This window comes from Aulonocara sp. 'chitande type north' Nkhata Bay, linkage group LG5 (genome assembly GCF_057382095.1).
Source record: "Aulonocara sp. 'chitande type north' Nkhata Bay isolate Kocher_YH1m ecotype deep benthic linkage group LG5, A_spYH_male_GT1.1, whole genome shotgun sequence".
Taxonomy (NCBI): Eukaryota; Metazoa; Chordata; class Actinopteri; order Cichliformes; family Cichlidae; genus Aulonocara; species Aulonocara sp. 'chitande type north' Nkhata Bay.
Window position 1 is genome coordinate 33,864,987 of NC_141348.1, and position 12,226 is coordinate 33,877,212.

General features: G+C 41.0%; 2 protein-coding genes across 6 annotated transcripts in view; one reads left to right on the forward strand and one right to left on the reverse strand.

The window, feature by feature from the left end:
• The window catches only part of ippk (inositol 1,3,4,5,6-pentakisphosphate 2-kinase), a 30,293-nt gene extending 24,197 nt beyond the window's left edge, over positions 1 to 6,096 (forward strand). For both annotated transcript variants that reach the window (XM_086293128.1, XM_086293127.1), the window contains 4 exons: positions 400 to 535; positions 624 to 726; positions 1,618 to 1,709; positions 2,256 to 6,096. In XM_086293128.1, coding sequence (XP_086149254.1) covers positions 400 to 535; positions 624 to 726; positions 1,618 to 1,709; positions 2,256 to 2,472 — 548 coding nt within the window. In that variant the 3' untranslated portion in view covers positions 2,473 to 6,096. The remainder of the gene's footprint in view (positions 1 to 399; positions 536 to 623; positions 727 to 1,617; positions 1,710 to 2,255) is intronic.
• The window catches only part of cenpp (centromere protein P), a 110,908-nt gene continuing 104,668 nt past the window's right edge, over positions 5,987 to 12,226 (reverse strand). For 2 of the 4 annotated variants that reach the window (XM_086293133.1, XM_086293132.1), the window contains exons 7-9: positions 6,921 to 7,000; positions 6,740 to 6,831; positions 5,987 to 6,303 (exon numbers count right to left, since the gene is read on the reverse strand). In XM_086293133.1, coding sequence (XP_086149259.1) covers positions 6,173 to 6,303; positions 6,740 to 6,831; positions 6,921 to 7,000 — 303 coding nt within the window. In that variant the 3' untranslated portion in view covers positions 5,987 to 6,172. The remainder of the gene's footprint in view (positions 6,304 to 6,739; positions 6,832 to 6,920; positions 7,001 to 12,226) is intronic. The other 2 variants (XM_086293129.1, XM_086293131.1) reach the window with 1 other exon arrangement.

The window sequence follows — 12,226 nt, forward strand, 5'->3', positions numbered from 1 at the left end:
GATTTTTATTTTATTTTGTGGCCTTGCTAGCAGTGCAGCCTGTTCTGTTTTAATTTAGCTACACTCCGAGGATTAGTCATTTTGATATCAGTTCAACTATTTATCAAAAATAACAAAATTAAATTACTGGCACTTTTAGTATTACAGCTGGTGTAATACGGTGTTACAAGATTGTGCAGCTGTGACGGCCTCCTTCAGAAACCTTTGGACTGAAAGCAGTGATTGTTTTCTCGGCACAAACATCTGAATGTGATTATGTAAATGTGCAAAACAGAAAAACCTGACTCGCTTTTTTTTTTTTTTTTTTTTTAATGCTGCGACTTAAAATTTTATAAACCCTGATATTAGACCTGATGAGAACAGACTGTGACCTTCCTTTGAACACGTCTGTGTTTCCAGGTTCTCGAGGTTTACCCACCGACAGTGTTTTGTTCAGGATCCTTCAGACGCAAATGTTGGACACATTGGACATCGAAGGACTTTATCCTCTTTACCGCCAGGTGGAGCAACACCTGCAGGACTTTCCCAAAGAGAGGTAACCCCCTGTTATTGAAGCAAAATTTAAACTGGGAAATATAAACTTTGGTTGCCTGGTCTCTTACATCACTTCCTGTTTATGCCAGGACTCGTCTTCAGATAGAAGGACCGTACAATGAAGCGTTCTTGGAGAAGCTGCAGAAATGTCCGGCAGAGGACGACGGCTCTGTGGAGTACGCTGTTGCAAAGGTCAGAGCCCTGGAGACGAGTGTTGGTGCACTGTTTGCATCAGTTTCACATTAAAACAACAACAGCCACCAAAATGCTTTACTGAAAATGAAACACAGAAGTAGAAAGGACCAGAGAGCATACAACCTAATCTTGCCAGACTATCAGGCGGAGACGGGACCACTGATATACAGTCACGCATGTCTTTGCACGGTGAGAGGAAAAATCAGGCAGATGTATCTGCGACGACTCTGAGCTCAAAGGTGTCTGAAGCAAGTCGTTCTGTGTACTCAAGGTGTTGTTTTGACCTTTTGGAAGTAGAAGTTGTCTCAGTAATGTCAGCTTTGCTTCCAAACCTCCTCCTGTGCATGTGCAAAGTGACACTGCATTACAGCTCCATTAATCACTCAGTGCAGAGTACCATCACTATCATTGTCTCTGGCTTCTCCCACCAGAGCACTGCAAAAATGTCATGATAAATGACAGTATGGAAATACACTTACCTACATGTTTGCTGAGTGAAATGAGGAGACGTGCATGCCAACACCACGTTCACTATAGTTTTTCCCACAGTTTAGTTTTAAATATTCGTTATTGTAATATTGGAGTATGAACTAGACTTTAGAGATAAAATAACCGAAACAAATAATGAATGTAGCGGGCGTGTCCCTGGTTTTAGTCGTTAAGTTTCATAAAGCGTGTCATCACATGAATGTGGTTACTGAGACACGACAGCGATTCAGCTGTGAAGTTTTTACCAGCACAAAACTGGATGCTGGGGATTGAGTTCCTACTTTTGTGTGATTAGTTTCACTTTCATTGGAGACGGTGAATCTGTGTTACCTGACTTGACAAAAGTCCTGCCTACATAACGATATTCTAACAGATCTACCTGCTGTGTTTCTATTGTAGGTGCACCAGTACCGTGTGGCCATGACAGCCAAGGACTGCTCCATCATGGTCGCCCTGGTGCCCAGCAGTGAGGAGGAAGAGGACAATGAAAAGTGAGAATTCAGCTGTGCAAGTAGAAAAATCTTTTCTGTAGGTGAAACAGTGACGCTAGGATTGAGAGTTTCCTCATCAGTGAGTTTGAAAACATGTTAAACATGTGAAAAGATTAAAAAAAAAACAACAACAACAACAAACAGCTGGAGGAAATGTTGTGCATTTGTTGGCACTAGGAATGCATAAAGTGTCTTTTATAAGAATCGCTGATGGCTCTGTTTACTTGAGGATGTTCATGTGCACAGATTCACATCAGGGTTTAGTTGTAGTACTTTATCTATGAATAATAGTCAATGACAGCTTTAATTAGACTGTTCATTTAGTAATGAACAAAAAAAAGAAAATTGACTCTTGAATACATCGTTGAGTTTTCAGCACAGAGAGGTCTGGAGTAGGAAGCTCCTTCACAGGTTTGTCCTTTGATTTACAGATGTGAAAATAAAATACTGAGAAAGATCAACACTACTGTGTATTAGAGAGTCCAGCAGGTGGTGCCATCAGCTTGTCTTTGTGTTTCTAATCCTCCTCCTCCTTGTCTCCTCCAGTCTTTCCAGTCAGAGGCAGCTCAGGGACTTCAGACCTCCTGCTTTCTCCTATTCAGCCTCCATCCTGGATTTGGACCCGAAGCCGTTTGACAGCATCCCCCGCCAGCTGCGCCTGGACCAGAAAATCGTCACCTGTTATCTGAGGACTGGCGGTGCCTTGCCAAAGGGCCCTGTAAGAGAGAAGGAGGACTGCACGCTGCTCTTCCACCCCATGTGAGCGCCCAGTCTGAGTCCTGAAGAGGAGGATAACTGTGGCCCTGATGCCTCTGATGAAGAGGAGACGCAGTGTTGGTGGGATTTTGACCACCCTCAGCGCAGAGCTGCAGCTCCTCACTGCACTTCTGTTGCTGCTCTGCACGAGGTCACCTCTGAATAACCAGATATTTGAGTGACTTCCAGGTGTTTGTGTTACTGATACAAGAGCATTTGTATCGCCCCCATCGGGAGGTGAATTCGAACATCTGTCATGCTTTATTAGAGCATCTCCTGCTTTAATAAAGCGTATGGTGACAGTTAAGAATTAACCTCCAGATTGCCGCATGTGGCAGTGCTGCAGAAGACAGAGAAGAGGGGAAGTGATGGAGAAGCAGGTTGTTGGGCTGATGTCAGTTCATAAATGTGGGCGTGGCTGTCCTCTGATGTTGAGAGAGAGGAGGTGAGGATCTCTGCTTTGCTTTGGTGTAATGTCACTGGTCTGAGGTTTGATTCTGAGCAGGCTTTGCTTCCGTGCTGAAAGAGGTGGCGTGGTGTTTGGTCATAAGCAAAACGCTGCCTCCCTGTTTGTCCCAAACCCCCATTGGTTTAATCTGCTAAATATGCGAAAGGTCAAGCCGCAACACAAACCTTTCAAAGTGGATACAAGCAAAAAGCTGTGTTCATGTCACTCTGGAGCCACTTTCATTTTCAAATTGTTATTTGGCTTCATAAAAATGGACTCACAAGAGTATGTGTGCTAATTTTGGTACATGTGTCCTCTTGTGAAAGTTTAATTAGATTTATCAGAGAGGTGATCTCTTGCATTTCTGCCTCCACTCCAGTAATGTTGTTGTTGATGCTCACAGTCGGTCTTTTATACAGGATAAGAGGAGTAAAACAAAGGTCTGGATGGTACTGTTTGATTAAAAATAATATCGTGTCTGAGAAAATGGAAAAAAGTTAGCAAAACTGATTCAGTCTACAGTCTGATGAGACTCTGTCAGCAACACTGAGCTTCATGATGTACTCAGGTAAAGTGACCCTTTGAGGTACAGCGGGGCCTTTACCTGAGATGAAAGCACATTACTGCTGCATTTCACTCATTCTAACATTCAAACTAATTGTTGCTCTGTAGAAATACAGAAACCTCGAACTTCAGCGTCCTCGTAACGTGGACTCAAGACTCTTCTGTCATCGGATGGAGACACTGATGTGTGATCATACACAGAGCATGTCTTTCATTCAGTCTGAGTGCTGCGATTTAACTGAGCTGAAAGCTGAATTTATGAGTTGAGTCATTCACTATAGCAATGATGTGATCATAAAGAGAAAGTAAACAATGATTACTTTTCCTTTGCTGAAGCGAGTCTTGCTTCTCAATAATACTTCTGAACACATAGTCATGCATGTGTACAGTCACCAGTCTGTTGCTTTTCCAGCTTTACACCAAAATAAGCTTTAACATGCTAAAAAGAAACTATATTTCTATATTACCACCACCTTTAATTCTGCCATACTCAGTTTCAGGATTCTATGAGTGGCATGTTTCCCTCTTTAAAGTCTGTAGTTTGAGTGAAATTCAGTAAAAATCAAAGACTTGACAAACATTTAAGTCTGTCCACCCAGGAAAGCATGCACTGTGCATTTAATTAGGATATTGATATCATGCCATGCAGGTATTGATCCAATACCTGAGTTCAGTAAAGAGACACTCAGAATCAGTCATTTATCTGTGATAAATAAAATGACAAATACATCTATAACTATAGATTTACCGCAGGACCAGGACAGAACCTCATTAATGTAAAGAAAATTTGCTGGCATGAAATACCTTCACGTTGTGAAGTGCAGAGCACTTCCTGTCAATGTCAGCTTTTTGTTTTTGACTAGAAATGCAGCTGGTGTGCAGAAATGTTACCTTAACTTTACTAATAAATAAAATATTATTAGTTTCCATTATAATGAAGTAAACCAGCATCCACAAACTAGTGCCCAGTCATTGAACCCCTGCTGTTAGTGATGTTTCCAAGGCGTTGCATGTTACTCTGCAGCATAGATTTAATTCAAGTCTGCAAATGAGGCTCAGTGTGGCCTCTCGGCTGCACAGAGGGGGTGTTCAGGGTTTCAATGCGAAGCAGGGGAAAGTTGCAAAGGCTGCTGGGTAATAATAAAAATTACTCTTCTGACAAGCTGAGCTTCATGCTGCTGCTGGTTTTTGTGCCATAAGTGGCTTCTTGTTGTCTGTGTGTGCATCCATGTGCCTAAATGTTCTGGTAGGACTGGAAGCTGAGGGGGGGTGCATGTGAGTAAACTGTTACAGGCTGCGTTCAAGCGGCGGCGATCCATGGACGCAGCCATGAACTCTCAGTACCTCAAACTCCTGAAGAAGCTCGACAGGGTCATGTGACGTTTGAGTAATGATGTGTTCAGGAGCGCTGCAGGTTTTCCAGCAGTGCCAACAGGCTTCAGATAAACTGGTAACACTTGACTTCACTTCCTGCTTCCACTCTCCACCTTCAGATGCCTCCATCAGCCAGTCTGAAAATGAATCACACTAAGAGTCCTCCACACTCCATTCCTCCTCATTGCCTATCAGAAATTCTGTTAAATCCAAACACTAAGCTGGATTCAATCAAAGTCCGGCTCCCTTTGACACACACCTGGATTTTTGGGAGGAGGAGAAGTTGAAGGTTGGAGAGTGGACAGCAGTGAACTGAACCAACCACTGATCGTTTTAAATGTTGCAATGAAGACGCCCCAGGCAGGCAGGCAGGGCAGCGGAGCGCAGTGAGATCGAGGAGTGTCCGGACACCTACACATGTATACCTCTTCCATTGATGCAGAGCAAGTTCTGCATCTCCACAGGATCGAGAACTGAATGTCAGGCAGATCTTTCTAGTAGACCTGAGCCGAGTAATTTGGGCTTCCATCTAATGCAGAAGAAAAGATAATCGGGAATAAACGGTTACCCTCTGCATTCATTTTCACTACAAAGTTCTCATTTTTCACTCTTTACTTCAGCTCGAGTGTGAAGTGGTTGGAGACACTTGGCACCAGTAATAATTCCACTCACATGAAGGTTAAATTAATTGGGATCAAGACCCGACTACATGTGCCTGTCTGATGACTTTCTCGCCCCTCTAGCAGCCACTGATGTTTGTTTTAAGATCGAGCTTCAGTGCTGCGTCTGTGAATAAGCGTTAACAGACAGCAGTTTGTCTACAAACTTTCAGCTTTTCATAACTGCCCAATTTTTATTTTTGTTGTAAGATTTAAAGAAGAGAACTAACACTATAACCACTGGACGAGGTTGCATTTATCGATGGCCTCGGTGTGAAGTAAAAATCATACTTTTCGGTCTGTAAACAACCTTCTAACCGTGTCCAGACCGCTTTGTCTCACCCGTGAGCCGCAGCCCTGCTGCTGTCTGAGCGTTGGCCTGCAGAAATATCACAGCACTGTGATACCGACAGACTTGTAATAACTGTAAATAGCTGAGAGAAGACAAACTATCAGAAATACAAAAGGTGACACTGCTGTCTGGCATTTTGTATTTAAATTATTTATTTTTGTAGATTTTGACCCGTGAGCTCTGCTGTTACAGTCGTGCTCTTTCTATTGAAATAAAGATTTCTAAGAGACTAAACTCTCGCTGTCCTTCATTTCTGTGACATTAATCTAAAATAGAAAGAAAAAAATATTATATTGGAGGTGTTTCTGTTTTAAGTTTCCTGTGAAAGACTGACTGCTTGGATGATGGACTCCAGGGCAGCTTCAGGTCCCAGAATCCTCAGCAGGCTCTCAAAGGCCTCAGCAGCACCGCCTACAGCCTGAGAAGGGAACAGCTGGAGAGCTGCAGAAACACAAAGATCACAAAACCAAAACTATGAGCTTAACTGCAGGATTTGATAATCAGAGGGAGTAAAGTTAAATGTCACAGTGGAAAAAATCAGTTGTCGGATGAATAAAATGAGTTTTGCTTAACCAAACTGCAGTTTTCTGTGATATTTGAGTGGTGCATAAACTAATTATTTATTAAACTGAGTAATAATATTAAGTGTAATCACTGAACGAGGATTTTTTTTTCAGTAAATGCAAATCCAATGTCATAGTCATGACATTGGATTTGCAACTTATCTCTGGGTTACATTTTCTGCGTGGACGTTATGTTATTTTCTCACTCAGGATCATTAAACATGCTGAGAGCACTCTCTGACTTTTAAGGTAAGAAAACACTTAAAGTGTTTGCCAAAGGGTCAGTTCTGCAGAGCTCAGGATCACCAGCTCACCTCTCTCTGGGATCTTTGTGAGCAGGCTGATCTTCGGCGTCACAACGCCCTCTCTGGAAACGTCAACTGACCAATGAATGAATAACATACAGCTGTAAACCAAAAAGAAAAAAAGATGACATTGCATTACAGACAGCTGCATTTTTTTCTGACTGTGCTGGATCATGATGAGAGTTCTTGCCCGGGAAGCTTGGGGTGGTTCAGGGTCATGACCTCTGACCTGGGGCCTCCAGGGAGAGCGATGACAGATGGATATTTATCCTACAGAGAGAAACAAGTTCCTGCGCATTAAATAAAATTCAATTTGTGTGTTTTAAGTCATCAAATACAACGTCTGGCTTTAATTCTATTTCAATTTTATTTATACAGTGCCAAATCACAACAGTTGCCACAAGGTGATTTATATCGTAAGATAGACTCTTACATAAATACAGAGAAAACCCAACAATCATATGACCCCCTATAAGCAAGCTCTTTGGCCACAGTGGGAAGGAAAACTTCCTGTTAACAGGAAGAAACCTCCAGCAGAACCAGACTGAGGGAGGGGCGGCTATCTGCTGTGACCGGTAAGGGGAGTAAGACAGGACAAAAGACATGGTGTGGAAGAGAGCCAGAGATGTTATTAATCTCTGGCTCTCTTCCACACCATGTCTTTTGTATGACTCAGTGCAGAGAGCTTTATTAACACATAGTGAGTGAGAAAGGACAAATTACAATAAAATCAAAAGCAACAATGATTAAGAAACACATAAATGACTGCACACAGCTTTCCACAGTCCATGCCAAGCATTTTTAAAATTAAAAATATCACAACAGTGCGTAATGATTATATAGCTGCTGTCACAAATGAAGCTTAAAAAAGCATAAAAACTCAAACTACAATCAAATTATTGTAATTTTATATATAAATTGTCCTCATTATTCAGGGACAATAAATAAATCGGACAGTTTGGTGTTTTCCTATCGTTTACTTGTAGTCACTTAAAGGAAACTTGGTGAAAAGACTGCTTTTCGTCATTTTCAAAGTTGGCCTGCAGATGGCGCTATAACTCCTGTTGTTGCCCTGAACTCTGGGCCTCAGTCAAACAAAACAGAGGTTAGTTGAGACACATTAATCAGTAATAAGGAGCCACGAGGAAGCCAGAGAAGTGAATATTTTCAGTGTGAGGTTGTGTTGTTGTTTCTTTAACTTCGCAGATGAAATGTTGACAAATGAGCGCTGCTTTGCTTCCAGTTACAAAGTTTCCATGTTGGAAACGGCAGCGTGCAAACACGTGTGAACTTAATGAGCTGCGATGATGTGCTAAAGGGACCTGGGGAGATTCTGGAGTGAAACCTGAGCAGATTATAAACTGTAAACCTCGTATATCTTCAGCCTTTAGTCACTGAAGGATCCACTGACGCGCCCAGCCTCCCTCAGGATGTGTTTTCCATGATTATTCAGTTCTTTAGGGAGGGTGCAGCAGGTGAGGGGTGTGTCCAGGTGACTCAGCTAGGAGGCATCTGCAGCTACAGTGTTTGTGTGTGTTGTGTCTTTAATCAGAAGCAGGCTGTGGTATGTTCAACTCCACCTGAACCACGGTGTTAAAGAAGGCTTCAGGATTATACAAAAGGTGCGACAATACAAGCACAACTGCAAAAACAACAGAACCGTTTGTTCCTCTAAGCCAGGGGTGTCAAACACAAGGCTCGGGACCCAGCAAAGACTCCAATCTGGCTTTAGAAATTGTACGTATTAATTATTTTTTTAAGTTCATACAGCTTTTCCTGCTCATAAAGAGCTCCCCAAAGACAAAGAGGTACTACAAAGTAATTAAGTAGCAGATAATAAATTTAATAACAAATGGTGTTTTTTTTTTGTACAGTCTATTACAGAAATTTGTTTTTCTTTACAATGTCAGTAAGGTCAGTAAAATTTATTTCTCATTTAAATCATGCTAACATGTTTCTTTTATTTACAAAAGCAGCATTTTTGTCTTCTATCTTTTGGACAATTAGAAACTAATTTCTGCATCTGCAAGTGGAACAAAATAAAATCTGCTCACAGTCTTCATGTTAAGGTCAGAGGTCATGATTCAACAATAAGAGACTGGGAATCAATGGCACCCATGGGAGAAAACCAGCGATGACCAAAAAGAACACAGAGGCTCATTTCACCGTCAACCCCCCAACAACACAAAACACAACATCATACTGATGACGCCCCACACTTCAGGGAAAATATTCTGTGGTCTGACGAGTGAAAGTTCCACTTTTTGTAAATTGTGAGTCCAGTTACATCATCAAACATGGTGGTGGTAGTGTGATAATCTTCAGGATATGGATGACTTGGATTGATGCAACCATGAATTCTGCTCTTTACCAGAAAATGCTTAAGAAGAAAGTCAAACAAAAAGTTAATGAGCTCAAGCTTAAACTCTGGGTATGCAGCAGGACAATGAACCAAAACACAGCAGCAAGTCCACCTCTGGATGGCTACAATTCTTGATTGCAGCCTATTGTGGCACAACCAGTTATTAGTTTAGGAGGCAGTTAGTATGTTTAAAAAAAAAAGAAAAGAAAAAAAGGTAGGTTTAGGTACCTTTTCACCCTTAATAAATTAAATCTTACAAAAATACCCAAAACAATTTAAGTAAAACAAAATGAGCTTGATGATCTGAAACATGCAGGTGCAACAAAGACAGACAAAGAAAAAAGAGACTAGGAGTTGAACAGATACTTTTTCGCAGCACTATAATGAAATACTTGTATACTTTTTTTCCTCTTTTTTACTTTTTATATATTTATCTGGGTGTGTGTAAACAGTCCATGTCTCAAACACATGCACACAGAATCTTGTTTTTTGCACAAATTAAGCTGTGAGCATGATCTCAGAAGCACAAAAAAAACCCCAAATGTTTCTGTAAAATGTAAAAATCATCACTCAAAACTATTCCATCCATTGTGTTTGTGGACACTCTGGAGACAACCATGCTACAGCCCATTTATAATCACCAGTTAACCTAACAGGTAAGTCTATGTGAGGAAGGTGAAAGAAACCCACAGTCACAGGGAGAGCATGCAGACTCCAGACTGAAAGGCTCCAGCTGGCCAGAAAATTAAGATAACAATAAAACTACAATAACATTTTTAAACGATAGAGATTTTTGTGTCTTTTTATTGAAAGTGTGCCTAAACCAGGATTTTATTAGGACCACCCGTGCAGTCTTGTGCCAAGAACGTTAATGAGGCGTACACCAAACACAGACACACTTTTCACTAAACCACCACCACCCCACACTGCTACGTTAATAATCTAGGGAAGGAGAACTGAAAACAATTTTCTGTTGTACTGAATTAGATTAGATGGCACAGGTTTTCCTAATAAACTGGATGGTGAGTGTATGTACACCTTTAAAAGACTGGTAATACCTAAAATTCAGTGCTAGAGTTACATAAATGCTCTAAGCTGTGTCATAGCCCCACATCAACACTTCCTACTTGCCGTCTCAATTCATTTTCATGTAAAACATCTCTACATCACAAATAATTTTTCTGGATCATTTTTAATGATCAAATTTGCAGTTTTCAGGTTTATTTATATACGGTCAGTTCACATAATAGTTGCCTTGAGGCGTTTTATTTTGCAAAGACAGAAAATAAGCTCAGTCAGACAAACCTCTGTGACACTTGGTAACAGTGGGGAGGAAGAGCCCCCTTTGAACAGGAAGAAACCTTCAGGTTTTAGTAGTTTAGTTTAGACGTGGATTGTGACAAGTATGCTAACTAAATAATTTCAGTGCGATAACAATTACCATTATTAACACACCCAAGCTTAATAATTTTACTCTCACAGTTCCAAACTGCTTCCTGAGTGCCTGCTTTGCCTTCAGAGTAATAAACAGGCTCCTCTGTACTTATAATGACGAGTTCTGATACCTCAGTGTGTGTAAAAAAACATGTGGTTTGAAGATCAGTAGAACAGTTTCTGGGTTATTCCAGGGGTAGGTGCATAGACAGAGGCCACCCTCACTCACTTCTAGGGCTGCCACAAACGATTATTTTGATAGTCGACTAGTCACAGATTATTTTTGCGATTAGTTGACTAATCAGATCATGCATCCATTGGATGTACAGCTTATTGCACCAGCATGCATCTGCTCTTATATAACTATCATTAGCTTACAGCTTTAAGTGTTTAAGGTATGTGCTAACTAAAAATAAAGACAAGATGAGAGTTTGTTAAATTTTAATGATATTTGCAGATTGTTTCGATGGAGTTTAATCTGCTTGAGGTTTATTCAGCTTTGTAAAAACTATAACTTTAATCTCAGCCAAACCGATTTAATCAGGAACAAATAAAATACTAAAAAAAAGGCAAACAATAACATTTTTAAGTTATCTAAGTGACTTGCATATCATGTTTAACCTGAGTAGCGAAAGATGGCGGTGGGTTTGAAAACTATTTGCCAGGAGTCCGGTGTTCTCACAGGCTCTAGTGAGGCTTGAACCCCGGCTAGCTATCGAGCTAGTGGGTAACAGACGTCTCCGAAAACGTCAGAGCGCTTTTGAAACTATGTGCTGTCTTGATAAACTGAGCAGATATTTGAGGTTTACACAGCTACATTCTCGCCTGAAAATATGTTAATCTATTATTTTGTGACCCAGAAAGAATAATAAGAGTAATATTAAAACTAACTAGCTGCCGCCATTGTTGGAAACTGAGCTGGGCTGCGCTATGAATTCTGGGACAGAGCTACTTCTTCTTCTGGGTTTAACGGCAGCTGGCATCCTTGTACATGCAGTGCTGCCATCTTCTGTTTCAGTCCGTTATTACACTCTTAAATCCTACTACTTATTCCTGCGTCTTTTGGGATCTTACAAAGCTTCAAACGACGCGTCGACTATTAAATTAGTCGTCGACGTAATCGTGACTAGTCGACTAATCGTGGCAGCCCTACTCACTTCTGATGCAAACCAAGTCATTTTATTCGATAAGCAAGTCTGAAATATGACAGAAACTGCTTGTTTCGGAAAAGAGCTTTAAGGGTTACTCCTAGTAGGGTTTCACGGTGTAAGGAGTTAAATAAATGCATTTCGCTGACATATGAAGTCAGTTTGGCTGAAAGTGTGCAGACACGTCGGGACAGAATCAGCTGTAATGGGACACGAGGAACCTGCAGGGTCTTGTTCTTGTAATGCTTTTGCCTACTGTACGCGTATTACAGATGTTGATGCTGAAGAGCTGACATCTGGATAACAAAAGGGTGGAAATGCAGCTCTCTCTGAGCTCCTTCCTTTTATTTGTCAGTGCAGATGATCACACAAACAGCTGTTGTCTTTAATCGTGTTGATATCAGCCCGTTATTCTACCATGCTGGTGTTAACAGAGGAAAAGTCTTCTGATTATAGAAAGCATGAAAGTAGTTAAGGGAGACACTTGAGTTCAGCCTGCAAACAGATTCAAACAGATTCAATAATCTACAGCTACAGCGGCCAAATCGAGTC